The sequence below is a fragment of the Herpailurus yagouaroundi genome, unplaced genomic scaffold (assembly GCF_014898765.1).
Source record: "Herpailurus yagouaroundi ecotype Mexico unplaced genomic scaffold, PumYag 182, whole genome shotgun sequence".
Lineage (NCBI taxonomy): Eukaryota > Metazoa > Chordata > Mammalia > Carnivora > Felidae > Herpailurus > Herpailurus yagouaroundi.
Window position 1 is genome coordinate 7,184,177 of NW_024412413.1, and position 20,633 is coordinate 7,204,809.

Sequence of the window (20,633 nt, forward strand, 5' to 3'; positions counted from 1 at the left end):
CAGCATAGAGCCTGACGAGGGGCCAGAACTCACGAACCGTGAGACGATGACCTGCCGAAGTCGGATGCTTAACCGACTGAGCCACCCAGGCGCCGGGAACCAAAAGATGTTAAAGAAAACAAACGACCAAAGACCAGAGCATTGCTGGATAGCTACCTTAAGTAAAGTTATATTAGTACATTTCAGATCTATAGGCTACAAGGAATATAAAATTTTCTTTCAAAACAGAGATGAGGAAGCAAAAAAATAACAAGAAAAATAATTTAAAAAATAGAGATGAAGATAAACAGATAACAGGTAAAAAAACAAAACAAAACAAAACAAAACACCTACACGACAGAAGACACATTCATTGAAACACCAGAAATAATGAAAAATCTATTTCCTCTATTTGCTGTTAAAGACCCAATCTCTATTTTGTCTCCTCCCTCAAAGGTACGGTATTGCTAACCACCCTGAACACAATTAAACATATGGTGGCAACGCCACCAGCCGACTCCACGGTACACACAGTCCTGCATCTGCCTGCTGGTGAGCAGGGGGCAGTCCTCTGCCTGGGCTACAGGGACCCATGATCACTGCAAAGCAGTCTCAAAGGTCTAGGCAGGTCACTGCCTTTCCAATCCCCAACAGTTCCCTTATGTTGGTTAATATTTTATAATCTTGAAAAAACCCCAAGATGCTTTAATTAATAAGAAAGCACCTCTAAACCATCCTGATGTTCACTTCACTGGATCTGGGTCTTCCAAAATTCCCACAGTAAAGACCAGTGGAGGGCAAATTGTGGGACATGAAATACCATTTTGCTTGGCACCTACCTTGGCATCCGTCCCCATGACCAGGTCTTTCAACTCGATGATTTTGTCATTGATAGAGGAGCGATACCGCTTCTCAATGATGTTGTGAGTCGTCCGCCTTTCTCCTTCTTTGGGGGGCTCCAACTGCTTGACTCCCCCCGGTACCTGCTTAATGGGCACTTTCTCTTGCCCCATCATCACAGGCATTGTGGTCAAAATGGTCCCATTGCTGCCCACCAGAGTCTAGAACAAGCACAGACACGGGGCAGAGTTACCCCGTGGTCAGTCTGAGTAAAGCAACTTCACAGCACAAACCTGCTGGCTTTGGCCATGTGGCATTGCCTGGTCTGACCCCTCTCCTCAATTAAGTCAGGCCCCAGGAAGCTGCAAGAGCCATGGTACCTTACTTACTAGGCCCCTTTCAGAATCACTGTCAACAAACCACACCACAATAGGATTAACATGGATAAATAGGTTTCAACCTTTGATCTAGGGGTACCTGAAACAAGTCATATGATTTCTGCCTCGCGGGCAAACCATTAACCACCTCTGAGCTCGCATATAAGGAAAACTTACTCTTGGTGTGGGATACATCTTTTCCTTCCATATGACAGTGCAGTCACTTGCTGCATTTCCTAATATAATTCGGCCATCAAAATGCACAAGGGCAGAACTGACAGAGCCATCCTATTAGATAAGCAGGCCAACTGTAGAGGCCTTCCTCCTTCCCCCTCAGCTCTGCTTTCCTCTGTTTCTATTTTTACTAATTTTAGTTTTATCTTCTTCACTAAACGACCTCAATATCCAAACGGACAATGAACAAATAAGAAGCCACTCAACTTCACCACTCATTAAGAAATAATTCACACATAATAAAAAACACACATTTTAAGTGTGTGACGGAGTTTTATGTTTGGATACGATGTGTAACTAAGATAATCCAGACCAAGAAACAGACCATTTCTATCCCCTTAGAAAGTTCCCTTGTGCCTCTTTTCAGTTTCGCCTGTCCCTTCTCCCTCTTGCAGTCACTGCTCTGACCTCTGTCACCACAGCTTAGTTTTCCCTCTTCTTGAATTTCATATAAATGGAATCATCAGCATGAATTCTTTTGTGACAGGCATCTTTTTGCTCAACACACTGTTTCTGAGGTTCAGCAGCTGTATGTATCGATAGCTCTTTCTGGACGTGTGGGCTGTTTCCAGTTCTTGGCTTCTATGAATAAAACTTACTTCCAAATTCTGATCACCTTTGACTCTATTGGACTCTCCTGCCGCAAGATGCTGAAAATAGCTGTGGCCCTACAACCCAAGGATGGGTGCCTTCCATGTCCCTCACCTTGGAGCCCCTCCCTGCCTGGTGGGCCTGGGGGTCCTTCAGAAGCCAAAACGCCATCAGCAGGACCTAAGAGTCCTCCATACTGATGGCCCTGTATAGAGGTGCTGCCCAGGAACCGGGAGTTAAAAAAGACTAAAAGGGGGTATATTTGCAATGTGACACATTCCATGGAGCTTCTGCACCTGCCCACCCTGTGTAGAGGCTTTGTTAACATCTCTGAGGCCTAATGCCTCCAAGAAAGGAGGAGGAGAGGGGAGAAGGGAGGACAGGGAGGAAGGCAACTCTTACTGGTACTTGAAGGGCAGCTGTCTGGATGGGGGTGGTGAGGGCGGTGAGGGCTGGGTTCTGGACTGCGGCCATGACAGGGCTGCCATCTGTCTTTAGTGTGGTCAAAACAAGGGAATCTGTCTTGATGATCTGAGGCTGTACCAGGACCTGCACGGAGAATGAAGAAAAGGAAAAGGAAGGCAGTACTATTTTTCTATTTTGCCTTACTTTCTTACCACACAGAGACTCCCTCCGGGAAAGAATGAAAAAATAACATGTTCCTAAAACTGAGAACACAACTTGATTACTGGGTTGAGACGGAGAAAGAGTATAGCTAAAGAGGGTCCTGGGTTTGAAGGGTGAAAGGCTTCGAAGACGGCAGTGCCAGCACCTGGCAGGGGCAGAGTGGGGGGTGGTGGAGGGGAGGGAGGTCCGATTTTGAACAAACTCAGGAAAGCCAAAAACATGGCTGAGAAGCAGAAAGGAAGAACCTGGATTTTTTTTTTCCAAAGATTAATTAATGACCTTGGTAATAAAAAAATATGGTCCACTATGATACATGACTCAGAAATACCTTAGCACGCCTCTTTCCAGTTTTACACCCATCGGATGCTTAAGTATCACAATCCACCTGCATTTACGGAGGCTGTGAGGGCCAGTCTACACTTACAGATGAGACCTTAGCCAGGTCTCCATTCCGAGCTCACTGGTGCCTCACAGGGCCCAGGCACCCCAAATGCTGTTCCCTTACACTCCGCTGGTCCTTCTGAGTATGTGGACCACACCTTCAACCAAAGACCAGCCCCAACCGGTGCCTCCCTGGGTCCTCACCAGCCACCTACCGGGACCTGCTGCACCTGGGGGGCAGCAACTGTCTGTACCGTGGCCGGGGCGAGGGTCTGCAGCGTGCCATTGGCCGTCTGTGTCAGCACCCGCTGGGCCTGCACCGTCTGCACCTGCTGCTGGATGGTGACTGGCTGCACCTGGGAGGATGTCACTAGGCTTTGGACTTGAGGCTGAAGGACTTGGGAGAAGAGGAGGGAAAAGTCACATGGACGAGAAATGCACTCTGTTGTCACTGTAGCTGCAGTAATAACCGAGGACAGGGTGCCTCAGAACGCTCCCGACTCCCCACCTGCTCCTGAAGAAGATGTGCACGGCCATTTACAAGCTAATCTAGATAACAAGAACATTCCATGAGAGCTGCATCAATTTCTGAGAGAACCAGAACAGATTATTTTATTGCTCTGGGTGCTAGGGTGGAGGTGAGGGGAGCTAATCAGCAAATGACTGCACCCAGCAAGGGAGTTCACAGATACAGAGAACCAACAACTCCACGGGGCTTCACTTCCTCTCATGAAAAGAATGGAAAATGCACTTTGGGATGACGGTCTCAGCTCTTTGCTTTGCTGCCTCCCCACAGCCCCTAACCCCCCCGAAGCACATAGAACTGTCAGAGCCTTTGAAATTCAGAGTAATACCAATCCCGCCCAGGGCTCCCCAAAGGGTCGGAGGGAAATCTGATGCAAAGGCACTGGGCAAAGCACAGCAGAGAAAGCCACTCACTCGGCCCCCCCGCCCACGGAAGGCCTAGTATGAGGCCTGCTGCACGGAGACCTACCACCTGCTATGAGTCATATAGTCTCTGTAGTACGTGCTCAGGAGATGTTTGCCGAATGAATGGTTCTCAATCTATAGGTGCCAAGGGCTGGCTGGTGCTTGGGTCAGTTTCTAGACTCATTGTATTCCAGCCTGTAGCTCTAGTTACTAGCACAGCCCTGTGTCTACTATGCTTGTTAGATTCTTCGACCAAGTATCCTTGAAGCAGGCACAATAGATATTAAGGTATCTGAAGAGGCAGAATGTGAACGGTTCCTGTACCCACTGTCCTCACTGCCCATTGCCAAAAACTCCTTCAGACAGGGACCAGACCGATGGATTCTGTCATCCCCAAAAGGACAGAGCGATTTGCCTCGGAAGGTCTGCAAACTGGCACATAAACTTTTGAACCAACCAGTCACTATGGTATCTGACTTCTGAATCACCTTGAAAGCTGGTAGCTGCATTCTGGTATATCAGAGGCTGCTGGATGATCCTTGTCTGGGGAGCCGTGCTGAATGTCGGGGTGATCATCACCGTCTGCTGCTGCAGCTGAGCTGGAGGCTGGGGCTGGGGCTGGGGGCGGGGCTGAAGAACAGGAGTTGCCCTGGGTGGGGTGGGAACTGCAGGGGGGGGAACTTTGACCTGCAGGGCTGGAGCCTGGGGGGAAGCGGCTGAGGGAGAGAAGGAAGGTAGAGGGACCTGGCTGAAGGACCGCTGCAGGGAGGGGTCCACGGCTCCGCCCCCGCCATTGCCGCTGCCGCTGCCACCACTGCTGCCACCGCTGCCGCCACCCCCGCTGCCACTGGGGAAGGAGCCACACAGCTGCTCGGAGAACAAGTCAGGGAACTCTCCAACTTGATTGCTGACAAACTGCAGCATCTCTGTGAATAAATAAAAAGGGGTCATTCTATTGCCATCCAAAACATCTAGCAACTTTCAAATTTGCTTAAGAAATGGAGGCCTGCAAATCAAAAGGTGTTCCCAAGGCCCTCGCAGAAATGGGTCGGGGAAACCTCCCCCTGCCTCTTAGGAGGTGAACCACCTGGGCTGAGATGGCAAACCACACGGCAATAGGGCAGGACTTCATCTCTTGGATGTTCTCTCTCCCCACCCTACCTCCAGGCCCTTTCTACCAACTTTCCTGATCAGTGAGGCCAAACAAGAGCTATCTCTGTGCTGGGTGAGTATTGCTTTTGGAAGTTATTGCTGGTCTCATCTTACAGTTAGGGACACTGGGGCAGGAAGTGGGTAGTGGCTGTCTTAAGGCTTTGGAGCACCTCCAGTCTCTGGCACTGCTCTCCGCGGCAGAGCAAGAATGCGGGAGTCAGGCTCTCACCCCAGGCTGCCCTCCCTCCTCACCACAGGTTAAGCTCTGGGCCTTCTCTCCAAGAAAGGTACATCCCTGGGCACTGCTAGTACCCTCAGGAACACCCAGGGATGATGAAGTCATGGATCGTTAGGAGTGGAGTAGATGGAAAGATCATATATGAAGTCCACAACAGTGAAATAACTTGGCCAAGGTCCCACGGCTCATCAGGGCCCAGCGAGGATTAGAACCAGTTCTCTGCCTCCCAGCTTCCTGTTCTTCCACTGCACCACGGTGCACACATTGCCAGGTCAGGGCAGAGCAACCGCAGCCTTGGGCTCTATGCTCTAGGGGGCCCATCCCGATACTCCCCTGGTTGTGTCCCTTCTCTCTGGGCAAGGAGTCTGTGAGACCAAGGGGATGTCCACCTGGAAGCCATGGCCCCTGTCTAGATCATGCTCTAAGTACCTGGGACCCCTAAGTTCCCAGCCCAAAGGGCCTCAAGCCTGCCTCCAGGGCCTCTTACCCTAATTCGTCCTCCTCAAAACTTGCCCAAACCCAAGTTAATCCACAACTAACAAGTCATATCACGACTCCTTCCTCCCTTTAGGGCTGGTCCCCATTAGAAGTCTGGGGCCTTGGCTTTGTCCCAGGTATTTTCAGATGTACAGTTCTTTCCACTGTCTTCACTTCCTCCCCCTTCCAGTACGTCCCTAAGTGGCTACTGCTTGCCCCTGAACTGTACACCCTCCTCTCTAAACATTCAAGGCCGCATGATGCTCTTAGTCACCAAAATTCCCCAAACCAAAAAAAGCCACTACTTCTTTTCACTCCCCCAAACTGTCCACCAGCAAGAACCTCCCAGGTCTTTAACAGTGCGTGTGTACACGCTCTATATGGAGGTAGTGGGTCTGGGCTACAAAGAGTCTTATGTTAGGCAAGCAGAAAGCTACTGGAGTTTCCAGGGTGACCATACAGGACTGAAGCTCAGCAGTTCGACCTGCTGGCAAAACAGCATCTCGTAAGATTAAATGACTACGTAGTGGTATTATTTACCAACACCTCAACACTCTGCTGCGTCCCCTCTACACTCAGCCTGTTGTATGTGGGAGGGAGAAATGGGCACATTGCCACGTTGTAACTGGTACCAACCAATTCCAATTCCTCGTCCAGGAATTAAACTAAGAAATGTCCTGAAACTCAGCACAAAATTTAAACAAAACACCATTTAGTGCTGACACATTCCAAGGACAACACAAGATTTCTAAAAAATTTTTAAGAAAATGCTTAAGAGAAACCTAGTAATCTGCTGAGCTTCCCAGAGTTCCCATAAAAATCCCAACTCTGGGGAATCAACACAGAGGCCTGGTTTGTGAGCCAAAAGAACATCACATCCATAGAAAGCTAAGGTGGACACAAGGCAAGAGAGGCCAGAGGTCTGGTAGGTGGGCACGGGCTTTGGTACTAGGTGGGTCTCAGGAGGCCACCTAGTGTGTGACGGGTAAGTCACCCTTCTACATCCTGGCTTCCTCACCACAAAAGGCTGCCTTAAGAATACTCACTCGGGGGGCGCCTGGGTGGCTCAGTCGGTTAAGCGCCCCACTTCAGCTCAGGTCATGATCTCATGGTTCGTGAGTTTGAGCCCTGCGTTGTACTCTGTGCAGACAGCTCAGAGGCTGGAGCCTGCTTCAGATTCTGTGTCTCCCCCCCGCCCCTCCCCCGCTTGCTCGCACGCACTCTCTCTCTCAAAAATAAACATTAAAAAAATTAAAAAAGAAAAAGAATACTCATTCCGTTTCTTTGTTGTAAGGATTAACAAAGATAATTTGTGCAAAATGCTTGGCAAGGGGCAGACCCTTACAAAGGTCCCTATTAGTGGCAATTCCAGAGCACCTACTGCCTGGGCAGTTGGCTCCCCGATCCCATCTGGTTGAGTGCTCTCCAAAGCCTTTCGTGGAGAAAGGCAGGGGCTGACACAGTGAAGTAACCTGCAAAGGTCACAAAGCTTGTTCACAAAGCAGGTTAAGAGTGTGTAGGCAGATGGGATGCAACTGCTTAAATTAAAAAAATAAATTCTTTTCAACCCCCACACGACAAGCTCCAGTGGTGTTATCTGCAGCCAGGCAGACAGGCGCTGGGTTGAGTGGCGCAGGGGGGCCCATTAAGACCAAGCGTTTGAAGGAAGAAGTAATGGGAAGAGGCTCTTTGAGCCCCTGCTCCAGCAGGGCACACCAGGCCTCCCCGGAACCCCATCTGGTCTGCAGTGACAGAGACGGGGAGGCCCTGCCAACCGGAACAAGGCCTGGAGAACCAGGGCGCAGGAGGCCCACCCCGGGTGCAGTTTTGTGCTAAAGTTCCAGGCTGTACCCTGTGGGAGCATCGTAATGCCTCATGTTCCCCACTCCGATCACTGGAGTGCTGCAATCACACAGGCTCTCATTTCCGCCGAGAGCCATGAAACCCAGAAAAGGGAAGCCTGGAGAAGGCACAGGTTTTATGGGGCTTTGAAAAATGAAGTTCCAGGGGCGCCTGGGTGGCTCAGTCGGTTAAGCGTCCGACTTCAGCTCAGGTCACGATCTCGGGGTCCATGAGTTCGAGCCCCACGTCGGGCTCTGGGCTGATGGCTCAGAGCCTGGAGCCTGCTTCCGATGCTGTGTCTCCCTCTCTCTCTGTCCCTCCCCCGTTCATGTTCTCTCTCTGTCTCAAAAATAAATAAACGTTAAAAAAAAAAAAAAAAAAGAATAACTGGATGTTAAAAAAAAAAAAAAAAGAAAAATGAAGTTCCAGAAACTGCATGGTGAGTGGAGGGCCAACCAACTTGGGTCTCCTTGGAGCTCCAGGCCTGCAAACTGTAGCTTACCTGATACCGATGCTCCTGGCGGTTACCCTCTCCAACTAAGCCACAGTCCTGGTTTTTTCTTTTGTTTTTTGTTTGTTTTTAGTTTATTTTTTGAGAGAGAGAGAGAGAGAGAGAGAGAGCGAGCGAGCAGGGGAGGGACAGAGAGAGAGGGGGACAGAGGATCCGAAGCAGGCTCTACACTGACAGCAGAGAGCCCAATGTGGGGCTCAAACTCATGAACCTTGAGATCATGACCTGAGCTGAAGTCGGACACTTAACTGACTGAGCCACCCAGGTAACCCCCATGTTTTTTTACAGTTTATTTATTTATTTTTGAGAGCGAGAGAGAATGCACCAGCAGGGGAGAGGCAGAGAGAGAGAGGGAGAGGGAATCCCAAACAGGCCCTGCGCTGCCAGCACAGAGCCCAAGGCGGAGGTTGAATTCATGAACTGTGAGATCAGGACCTGAGCCGAAGCCAGAAGTCAGGCGCCTGACTGAGCCACCCAGGTGCCCCCACACTCCTGTTTTTTAGGTGCTTCTTAAAGGGATAAGTTTGCTTAATAAAGTAACCTGGGCCCCAAGAAACTACACCTGGGTTTTGGTCCCTTTAAAAGCAGGTAACCAAAATCAGAGGCTGCAGCTATCGCCTGTGCATTGCAACAACTCTGGAGCCTCATCCAAAGACACCCCAAGTTCACACGCACTTAATGGAGCTTGCAACCTGGAGGTAACATAAAGCACTCTGTCCAGCCCAGCTAGCAGGATCTACCTGAGAGTGAGGTGACCTGAAATCTGGGCAGATTAACTTTGGTCAGGAATAAAGAATTTAAAGCCCCAAATGAGGTAACATGGCCTCCAAACTGCAGTCAGCCAACAATCCTTTAGTGGCCATTTGCTACTTAGCCCAGTTAGGTGCTGAGAGCACGATTTTACAAAGTAGGTCATTTATTCTTATATTTTGTATTTATTACCCACCTTGTGTTAGATAATGTTTGAAAGTAACTGTCTTTTTTAAAATTGTAAAAGTGGGGCACCTGGGTGGTGCAGTAGGTTAGTGTAGGACCCTTGATCCAGACTCAAGTTATGATTTCAAGCTCGTGAGTTCAAGCCCCACATTGGGCTTTGTGCTGATGACGTGGAGCCTGCTTGGGATTCTCTCTCTCCTTCTCTCTGCCCCTCCCCCGCTTGTGCATGTGCACACTCTCTCAAAATAAACGTAAAAAAATTAAAAATAGAATAAAACTGTAAAAGTAACATTCACCACAGAAAATTCCAGAAAATAATTAAATGAAAAAGTCACCCAGCCATTCCACCTCCCTGAGACATCCACTGTCAATGTTTCCATGTGTCCTTTCTACACAAGCATGCATGTGTGTGTGAGCAGTTTTACAAAAAAGGGGTCACACTGAAGATGTTATTTTGTACCCTCCTCCCTTTGCTTAATAAAATATGAAAAGTATTCCATGTCAGCCATGATGGATAGAACGTGATGGTTTGGGAGAGCCCCACAGCACTGTCCATCAGATGGCACACAGCCTTCCGTCCATCACTTCATAGTAACTCAGAGGCTGTGACTTCTAACGCCCAGTTCCACAAGCAAACCTCAGGTCTTTCTAAAGGTAAGGGGCCCTATTTATTGTGGTATTTATGTACTTCTTAGCCACTTCGTATCTGTAAAACAGAGCTGTTTTGTTAGGTTCCTTCCCTAGCTCTTAGTCTTTTTATTTTCTCTATCTTTTTTTGGTCACCTCTAAAGATTTTGAGCGTTGTAACCCGAATCTCATTTTCCCCATAAGCCCTATGGTTTGTGTTACACAGTTTTGCTTAGTGCAATGATTTTTAATGAAGGTATATGTTGCATTATGGCAGAACTGACTGTATATAAATGCTAATATTGTGTAATGAAATGACATGGTTTTTGTGTTACACTTAAAAAGTCCCTCATCCCAAAGATTGTAAGGATATTCACCTAAACTTTCTTCACGTGTTGTTCATTTAATCTTTCACACTGGATCTAGCCAACAGGCATAAGAACACAGAAATAAGTATGGTGTATGATGTTTGCAGGCTGATGGGAATCAGATGGACCACAACCGGTGAGCGAGAGGGAGGTAATCACAAAAGTTAATTCACAACAAGTGCGCTTGGGGCGCCTGGGTGGCGCAGTCGGTTAAGCGTCCGACTTCAGCCAGGTCACGATCTCACGGTCCGTGAGTTCGAGCCCCGCGTCGGGCTCTGGGCTGATGGCTCAGAGCCTGGAGCCTGTTTCCGATTCTGTGTCTCCCTCTCTCTCTGCCCCTCCCCCGTTCATGCTCTGTCTCTCTCTGTCCCAAAAATAAATAAAAACGTTGAAAAAAATTTTTTTAAAAATAAATAAATAAATAAAAACAAGTGCGCTTAAGAAACAAGTATCCTGCTTTCAAGCTGAAGATCTTATCTTCCCTCCTAGGATCAAAAAAAAAAATCAAACCAGTATCACACCTGAGGGTCAATAGGTAACTTTTCCTTCCTCCATTTTGCTATCTGTGATCACCACTGCGTTCTCGGGACCTGAAACATTAGTTACCCCCATTCAGGTCACCCAGGAGAGCAGTTCAAGAACTGGGCTGTTGACTAAACCCATCAACGCAGAAACCCTGAAATGCAAGAATATAAGGAACATAGGGACACTCATCACAGGCAACCGGGTGCCTAAAATCACTTCAAACACCAGGGGGCACATTTGCTAAAACACTCAGAGCACAGGGACAGCATCATGCACTTCAAGGGGATTCTGGGTCACCTTCCTGGGGGACAGGGAGTCTGGAGGAGGGCTGAATGACACAGGATGGCAAACTAGTGACTCAGGCATCCTATATTTTAAGCGAGGGATGAGTAAACTCTTTTTACTGGCAAAGAAACCACAAAAGAAAATTGGGCAGGGAGGTGGGGGTTCTCAAATGCCTGTGTTTCATAACACAGAAACGTGTCACTGCATATATCAAATATTACATAATAAAATAAAACATCTGAAAATTAAGAGAAAAAGAAAGCACAAAGGGAAGCCAAAGTCATTCTCAAATGGTCTTCTGGTCTCCTCTCCCTATATCTCTCTCTTCCTATCTGCCTAGCTGGATGTTAGGGGCAGCCTCAAAAAGTCCCAGCTGGCCAGTCCTGAACTCTCTGGTCCAACACAGCAGGAGACCCGAGCCAGCTCTCAGTTTCAACCAGGAGAGTGATCTTCAGCACCCCCTTCAACTGTTCTTTCTTCTTCTTCCCTCTGCCCTAAGTTTACTATGAACTCCTGGCAAGCCTCTTTTCATGGTATCACGGTTATCTCTTTGCTTCACTTCCATACTCTGCCTTGATTTCAACCACAGCCTCCTACCCAGTGACAAGTGTCTTCTGTGAGTATCTTGTTGGTCCAACAGTCTTTCAAATCAAATCAAATCTCTTAAACACAAGTTTCAAAACTTCCTGCCAATTGCTCCCTCCTACTCCTAGGAATTTCACTTCCCACTCACCTTTGCTCATCATCCACCTGGGGGAAAAATACCCCCTCCTTTTATCCGTACATGCCTTTGTGGGGGGAGGGGAGTTGGGGAGGAGATCTTTCCTGAATGTGACTGCCATAGCACACCTTTTCTGCTCCTTACCACCCTCTTCCTTTCTGAATTCCATAATTCCATTTCAAAACCACTTAAATGACTTTCAACAAGGACTCTTCTCTACCTCAGACCCAGCCATCTTTGAGCTCTTGAACCCAATCATGATTTAAGAAAAATTATCCAAAACTTGAAAACAAAGCAGTGTGTGTGTGTGTGTGGATATATATATATCATACTGTGTCCCTTTAAAGTCATAGTACAGGTAATAGTACTTACCGTGCCTACTAAAGGTCATCTGATGCTCTGTGGAAACAAACTTGTTTTTTTTTTATTTAATATTTATTTCTGAGACAGAGAGACAGAGCATGAGGGGGAGGGGCAGAGAGAGAGGGAGACACAGAATCAGAAGCAGGCTCCAGGCTCTGAGCCGTCAGCACAGAGCCCGATGTGGGGCTCGAACTCTGAAAACCGTGAGATCATGACCTGAGCCGAAGTCAGTCGCTCAACCGACTGAGCCACCCAGGCACCCCAAAACAAACTTGTTTTGACCTGCTATTTATCACAGATTAGGTAAAGTTAGATGTTCACTTGTAGAAAATTGTTAGATTGCGAATGATTTCTCTCTGGTAAAAAAGATAAACTTTGTTTGTATTGCCCTGTAGGACGTTAACCAGTTCTGCATCTAAACTTGCAATCTTATTCCTGCATCCTTTTTTTGTAAAAACTATGTAAATATCAGTTTCTTACATTCTCTTTTGATCCAGCTTTGTCATCCTGATGGTTTTCTCATTGATGATGTTAACAAATCTCTGATATGTGCTGATATGTTAGCTAAGAGTACGTTTTTAATATTCAAAAAATTTTCTTGCCACATTACATACAGGAACGTATATTTTTTAATGCTTTTCTTATAGATTATGCCTCACAAGCACAGGGACAAAATCTTCCACTCCCCTAAACTTCTCCAAGTACTAACCATTCTGGCAGTTAAAAACACTGGCATCAATTCACTGAAATTCTCCCCAAAGCAACTTTCACGCAATCTGTAAAAATGGCATTTATGCTTTCTGAACCAAAACTGGAAGGGACATGTCACCTCACAATGGGACAAGATATTTCTGAAATTCAGGTTATCCTGGGAAATCTGGACAAATCTGCCATTTCTGCAAAGCTTCTACTTTTGGTGAAGTGGGTATGTAAATGCGAAAGGATTAAACCGTGTGGAGCACCCACTGTGTGCTGGCCTAGAGAGATGATAAAAAATTCACAATCACAGCAGCAAGGAGAACACAGGGAAGGTGCAGGCGGAACGGCCTCTTGTGGGAACTGGACTGAAGGCTGCTGGGCACACAAAGGGAATTCTAGGCCCAGGGAATTTCAGAAACCAAGGCTTGGAGGCACAGAGCTGGCACAGTGGGCTGCTGAAGAGAATGGACAACTGCCAGGGCACCGGGCTGGGCAGGAGTCAGGATCAAATCGTGACAGGTTACTCTATAGCTCATGGTGATGAACTTGGTCCTTCTCTTTATTAAAGAAGGAACAGTGAGTCATCCAACAATGCTCTAGGAAGAGAAATCCCTCTGGCTCAGCGGCTGCTCATGCTGGTTTGTACAAGGGGGCTGCTGGCTTCCCCAGAACCCCCTAACGTTGTGAGCGCATTAAGGATCATTCTGAGCACAGACTCAGGGCCGAATTCCGACTTGAGAGGGTATCAGCATAGCTGAAACAGAAACTTGGATAACTTCATCAACTGATGAAGAGAATCTTCTGAAAACCGATTAAAGAAAAGGTCTGGTTATACATGAGGTTCTAAAAGGTGGTCTACATTGGGAAACAGGCCACCTCCTGGAGACTGTGTGAAGGAAGTGTGGCAAAGAATCATATTAAGGGAGAAAAGCAGAATATCAAAAAAAAGCTAACCCAAGAACTAACTGGAAGGCCAAACCAAAAAGGGATTCCCAAGTAGAAGTTCAAAGAGTGCTGGCTGAAGAAGACCTGGCTATCTATTAGCAAAACCGAACCATGAATCTGTGAACGTAATTGCTGTGCTGCCTTTAGAAAAAAAATCTCCCTGAGGCTAATTTTCTTGTAAGTATGGGAATAATCCAAACTCTGATATATACACATTTTGCATTTATTTTCCTGTCCATATATACTCCTGTTCATACACCTAGAACATAAAAATATATTTGATTCTTTCAGTGTTGTTTTTTAAATTTTTAAATAATAATATATATATTTTTTTTTTTCTGAGAGAGAGAGAATGAGTGAACAAGGGGCAGAGGGAGGACAGGGTGAGGGGAGAGAGACGGGGGGGGGGTGGGGTGGAGAGAGAGAGAGAGAGAGAGAGAGAGAGAGAAAGAGAATTCCAAGCAGTCTCCTCACCCAGCACAGAGCCCAACATTGGGCTTGATCCCACAACATGAGATCATGACCTGAACCAAAATCAAGAGCTGGACGTTTAATCAACTGAGCCAACCAGACACCTGTTTTTGTTGTTGTTGTTGTTATTGTTTTTTTTTTTAACACAACAAACACTAAAGGGTGTCATCTCCAGGTTAGATTCTAATTTAACCCCTGAAAAAAAGTCAGTGGTCATGCTATTGATGTTTAAAAGCAAAAATAACTCTGCAACAAAACTAATAAACTTATTTTCTAACTGGAAATCACATTTACATTTTATTTAAAATTACAGAGGTGGTTATGACTAAAATCAAATTCATTTCATATTGATTCTGTGTGGACAACACAGTAATAGCTATCACACCGATACTTAGTACTTTATATAAACCCTGAGACCAGTATTATTAATAAGTGTGGAAAATAAGGTTCAAATAAATTAAATAACTTGCCCAAGCTCCCCCCCCCCCCCCCTAAACTACGAAGTGGCTGAACCAAGATTTGAACTGAGATTGTATTTAGGTCTGAACTTCTCCTCTATGCTATTTTCCTCTACAAAACAAACATTTCTTAGATTTTACAGTTATGCTCATCACCACTTGGGAGAAAGATGCAAGAGAGACCTGGAGTGACAATAAAGTAAGGAGAATTTGGGGGAAGGGGTGTCGAGGGGGGTGCTTATGTAATCCATCTCATTACTTCCAATATTAAGTTCAAAGCTAATGGAAGGTTAATCTCAGGGTAAGCATGCATGTAACTGACTCACTGAGGGAACAGGGGAGAGAGATTTTTGCCTGGCTGTTTGTTTGTGAGCACACCTTCCTACCCAAATGATTAAATTATTCTCCAAATGAGACTTTCTGCCTTGACAAGATGCTCGTTCTAGAACAGTCTTTTTAAATCAGTAAAGACACATCCTTTAAGACAAGCATTCAAGAAACATTAACTGAGTTTGCTATGCGCCAGACACAAAACTAAACGCTTCAAAAGAGGCACACGTTCTGATGGCGAAACCCTGGGCAAACATCTGCCGGGGCCAGGCACCAAGTGTTAAGATAAAGAGGTGCACAATGCAAGAAGAACCTGTATAGATAGCATGTTGCTTAAAAAGCCTTTGTTGTCGTTGATTTTTACTGCTATTTACCTGTTTGTGTGTGAGTATATATTTATACACAAAGTTTAAATATGTTTTTTGGTTTTGTTTTTGTTTTTTACTAGAAGAGAACCTCATTAGCACTGTCTCCCAGTTGTTTTTGCTTTTAACACTTGGCTGGCACTTTCACACATACTGTGGTATATATCTTCAAATCACCCTGTGAAGTGGTGGTTTCAAGTCCTCTTTTAAAAAAAGAGTCCATACGTGTAAAGTACTTAGAACAGCGCCTGACACATAAGTTCTTGAAAAGTGATGGTGGTGGTTACACAGGAAGAAACAAGTCCAAGTCCAAAAAGGGGGTGATTTTGCACACAGTCTTAGGCAGGTGGGCAAGCGAGCGGCAGTGAGGTAGGAACCTCCTCCTCTTCCTCTTCCAAAGACTGTGCTCCTTTCACAAGCACCCTGCACCAGAAGTTGCCCCAACAACCACACCTTGGGGCTTCCTCTCCGGAAGTCCTTCATCGTGGTTGCCCCGCCTCACGGCCCAGGCCTCACAATGCTGCAGTCAGTAAGCCAGCCAGCCGCACCACCCAGGCAAAAGCCCCACCCTGGGTCCCTGCCAGCGAACCTAGGCCTCCCAATCCTCAGGCAAGTTAGAGGCATCGGATTGTTGGCACCCACATTTGAAAGGCTGTCCCTCTTTTTCCATTTAGGACTTTGCAACGTCTGCTCTTAGAAAGAGGTCAGGACTAGACTCTGAGAATAAGAAAAATCTTGAGTCAATCAGTAGTAGCAATAATAAAAATAGTACAGTAATTGTTAACATTTACTAAGCTCTTACTGTGCGTCAGCAATTGCGTTAAGTGCTTTGCATAGTTTCCTCATTTAATCTCACAACACTTTGAGGCAGATACCATTATCGCCTCCACTGCACTGACAACGAAAATGAGACACAGAGAGGTTAAGGAACTTGTCCTACGTCACCCAGTCGGCAGGTAGTGGAGCTGTAATTTGAGGTCAAGTCTCAGGCACCACACTGTACAGATGCTTTGGCTCCATTATTGAATGGATGTCACCAAATAGACCCTGGCATCAGGCAGATGCTCATTAGGTGCCTCGCTCATGAATGAGAGCCCACATCCTCCACCCGGGAAGGGCAGGAGCGTCATCTCAGGTCTTCCTGTATTTCCTGTCTTCACCTGCTCCCGCCCTGCACCGCTGTTCTTTCACTCTCCTGGAACAAGAGACTGAAAGGTGAGCAAGATGTGGACAGCAAGACTCCCAGGAACCAATCCTGCATTGTCCTGTTCTAGAAGACAAGGGCATTGCACTTCATGGTGCCAGATAACCAACCGAGTGTCAACAAAGTCAGGTGCAAGCTGAACCACCCTCCCGACTCTCCTGGGGGCACAGTCTCCACAGCAGGGGATCTCAACCTTGTTCATTTCTAAAACCAGTCAGGCAAAGGTGAAAGACCCCAACAACCCACCATCCCATCCTTCCACTCACTGCCCTCCCTGAGACTAAGGACAAAACAAATACTCGCAAAGCAGATTATGAAGTTGTGCTATGAACACCCACCCAGCACCCACAGACACTGTGTGCTATGTTGCTGGGGGCTGGAGGATGCTGAGCACCTAGCATGGGTCCCAGCCCAGGGCAAGGATTCCAAAGGGGTGTGGTTCCCTCCCCACCTTCCCATCTCAAAGGGAAAATCCAACCAACTCTCATCCACTGTGACAAGAGCAAGAACAGACAAGCGCCTCACAAAGAGAGGGCTGTCAGAGGGGGCGCCTGGCTGGCTCAGTTGGTGGAGCATCTGACTCTTGGTCTCGGGATCATGAGTTCAGGTCCCACGTTGGGCATGGAGCCTACTTAAAGAATAAAAAAGACTTAAAAAGAAAAAAGAAAGGAAAGGCTGTCTGCGAGTAGAGGAAGGACTGATCCATAATGGCAGGCAGTGGATGAAGAGTTTTAGGAGTTAAGAGAGAAGGAAGGTCATGGCAGACAGAGGGAACAGGCTGAGAAAAACCACCACACCACCAGGAAATGCCCTGCAAGCTGCTGAAGGGCAGAGAATGTGCAACAGAGTAGAGAAGTGGAGCGGCTTACAGTCGTGTTCTAAAAGGCCTTAAGGGCACCATAAGGCATTGGATCTTATTTTGGAAGCAAGGAGAGGCACAGAAAATGCAGTGGACACTGGCCACTTTCGTTGTTTGTCCATCATTCAACCCAACCCTCTCATCAGCACCCTGCTCTTCCTTTCGGAGAACCGCCGTGAGTGGTCTTGGTGGCAGGTGAGGCTTCCCACCAGGCAGCCCTGATTCATGCACACCCGCACCAGGAGCATGACTCTTGCTGGAGTGACCCAGGAGAGCAGCAGCCCGTCAGAGATCACTGTCGCGGTGGGGTCTTAACCCTGTTGCCCCTGGGCTATCCTTAGCTCCTAACGCTACCCTAAGGCTATCCTTAGCTCCTGAGCCTCCCTTGGTTCGGGCCCATTTTCCAAGTCGGGCTCTGCAGCTTTCCGGTCAGTCCGTGCACCACTGTCCTTCCAATAAACTCCTTTTCTGTTCAGGCTAGCCAGACGCAGTTTCTGCGGCTCACCACCCAGCCGCCAGACTGATACAGAGCACACTGAAGCATAAGAGGGAGGGACCGGGTCAAAACCGGGTTTGAGAAAGATAACAAACACAGTTATCAAGACTGTAGTCTGTAAATCACCCACACACCCAAATGCCTTTCCAAAGGGCTGTTCCCTCGGCCTAGAATATGACTCCTCTCTCCTGCCCCTTTATCTAGCCTGAAGACCTCAGCTTATAAGGTACCTCCACAAGAAAATTCCTCTGATCCACCTTTCCACTAGTTAGGTGTCCCTCCTGGGCACCATCCCAGACTTCCCACACTCAGATCTCAGGAGGTGCACCCTGGTAGGTTCTTAGACACGTTACAGTTTGAGAACCTTGATCCCACAGTGAATCACATGTTCCCAGAACATGCCAAATTACTCCCAAGTTTGGTCCAACTCTGTCAAAAAGAACATCATGACACTTTTCCCTTGTAAAGTTCTGTTCATTCTTCCCTCACATCTCAGCTAAAATGTCAAAGTCCCTGTGAAGATACTGCTAATTCCCTTCCTCGGTGCTCAAAACACTACTTGGAGTTTGCTTCTCTGTTATGGCCTCTGTTGCATTTCACTTTGTATTGTCTGGTTGTTTAGATGTCAGCTCCCTGAAAGTCGGGACTGTTTCACTCACCTCCAATACCCCAAGAGTCTAATGCTGTTCTGGGAATATAATAGATACTCACTCATGCTGAACTGGTTTGAACACGTTTTAAAAACTGTATTAAATTTTTTAAAAATAACTTCTGACCAGAAGGGGTTCCTAGACAGCTTTCCCGAGTCAGGACACATCCCACCTCATTCCCATGGGGCAGAAAAGTATATGGGATCCCATGTTAGAAGGCCCAAATTCAACTCCCGACTCCATCAGCATGGGGAATCATGGGCAAATTATTTTATCGGTCTCAATGTCTCATCTGCAAAATGGGAAGAAAAAGGAAGCATCTACCTCACAGCACTGTTAGAAAGACAAATGTATCAGAAGAACTTTTGTAAAGTATAAGGCTTCACCATCAATTTCACACTTAGCAAGAAGCATGATTTCCCTTTTGCTGTGGGATAGAGAGGGCCTGAACTGAGCAGACACCAGTTTAGGTAGCTCTGCATCTGGTTCAGCAGTCGAGATTTCATCACTGGTCCAAACCAGACTCTGAACCCAACAGACCAGTTTCACAGGCCAGATGCAGCAGCCAGATTATAAGGGACATTTAGACACATATTCATTAGCAATTCCAAAGGCCTAAGGAATTCAGAAAGAGCTCTGCTTTTCCAGTTTCCAAACAAGTCAATGGTTTAGGATTAGTTTCTAAACAGAGGTTCGTTCCCCAGGGAGCCTTACCTGGTGGCCCAGGCTCTGGGATCTAGCTACTCTTTAAAAAATTCCATCAAGTCAACCAAGTGTAACCCTTGAATACTGTGGTCCAGACGTGCAACACTTTACCCTGCACTCTGTGACTAGTCCTTTGTGTCCCGCCCACCACACCTACAAAAGCCCTTAGGAAAGGAAAAAATACCGTATTCTAAAAAGAGGCCCTTTGGTCCTAAAAGTCAACTTGCAAAGTGAACTTCCTTATTCATTCTCAGATAGAGTCAAAGGAGAATGTCAGTTCCTGCCTTCTTCCCTTTATGTGCTCTGTCTCCCTTAATTCTTGGAGCACCTGTGGCATAGATGTCCCCAGTCCCCACCATACAGCAGAAACGAAGCCTCAGAGAAGTGCTGCAGGACGCAAGGAAGGTCACTTGAAGTGCTAGCACAGAGCAGACCCCTCTTGGTAAACACATGTCACCAAGTGTGTACCTGAGCAGAGGATCCCGGGTCTCTCTGGCCTTAGCCCACCACACACCATCTTGTGTTTGCAACTTGGAAGCCACATCAGACAGAGATATGGCTGGCACAAGACACAAGGAAAGTACATGGGGTTTGGAGTTAGACCCGTCTGGACTGAAGTCACCTTTCTACCACTTACGAGTTGTATGATCTGGGCCTCGGTTTCTCATCTGTACATTCCACGGAATCAGGAGACAGGATTAAAAGCAACAACATTTTGGGGTGCTTGGGTGGCTCAGTCGGTTGAGTGTCCGACTTCGGCTCAGGTCATAATCGCACACTTCGTGAGTTCAAGCCCCACATCGGACTCTGTGCTGACAGCTCAGAGCCTGGAGCCTGCTTCAGATTCTGTGTGTGTGTCTCTCTCTCTGCCCCTCCCCTGCTCACGCTCTGTGTGTCTCTCTCAAAAATAAACATAAAAAAATTTTTTAAAGCAACAATGTTTTAGAAGACAACACAGGTAAAGGGCCATACATACACACTGTGTGAGGGCAGGGTCCTCGCTTACCCTGCCAGCACGGTATCCAAAGCCCAGCTCGACACAGGCCCTAGGTAAAGGTCTGAACTGCAGGTCTGACTAGACGCTGCTGGGCCCACAGCTGGTGCTGCAGACACAGTGATTTCAAAACCTGGTGACGGATGGAAAAACAGAGGCGACTGCAGGGACAGTCAATAACTAATAAGGAAAAAGATGAATCACATTCTCCTAGGGAACGCCAATGACTTAAGGTTCAAAGGAAGGTATTATGAAGACAACTATTCCTAACAAAGGGTACTTCCTAAAATGCCCGCCGATTTGGGTGAAAAGTAGCCGTAAGAGAATTACGGTGAAAGGAAGCAACTTCCAGAACACCACTTATAGTGATGGAAAGCCCCCAAAATTTTTTCAGAGAGGACGCACTGAAATTTCGGGGGCGGCAAGGGCTGCCGCCAAGAAACTACATGAAAG

At 47.1% G+C, this 20,633-nt stretch overlaps 1 protein-coding gene and 1 long non-coding RNA gene across 2 annotated transcripts in view; one reads left to right on the top strand and one right to left on the bottom strand.

Moving 5' to 3' along the window:
• Positions 1-20,633, bottom strand: part of SREBF2 (sterol regulatory element binding transcription factor 2) — a 58,666-nt gene that overhangs the window by 29,095 nt on the left and 8,938 nt on the right. Inside the window, 4 exon segments of the mRNA XM_040490694.1 lie at positions 819-1,040; positions 2,424-2,570; positions 3,245-3,426; positions 4,448-4,885. Of these exon segments, the coding sequence (XP_040346628.1) occupies positions 819-1,040; positions 2,424-2,570; positions 3,245-3,426; positions 4,448-4,885 (989 nt within the window).
• LOC121040261 (uncharacterized) lies at positions 952-20,255 on the top strand. Its single transcript, XR_005795215.1, has 3 exons — positions 952-1,067; positions 15,130-15,135; positions 20,243-20,255. It is a non-coding gene; the product is annotated as an uncharacterized LOC121040261 (long non-coding RNA).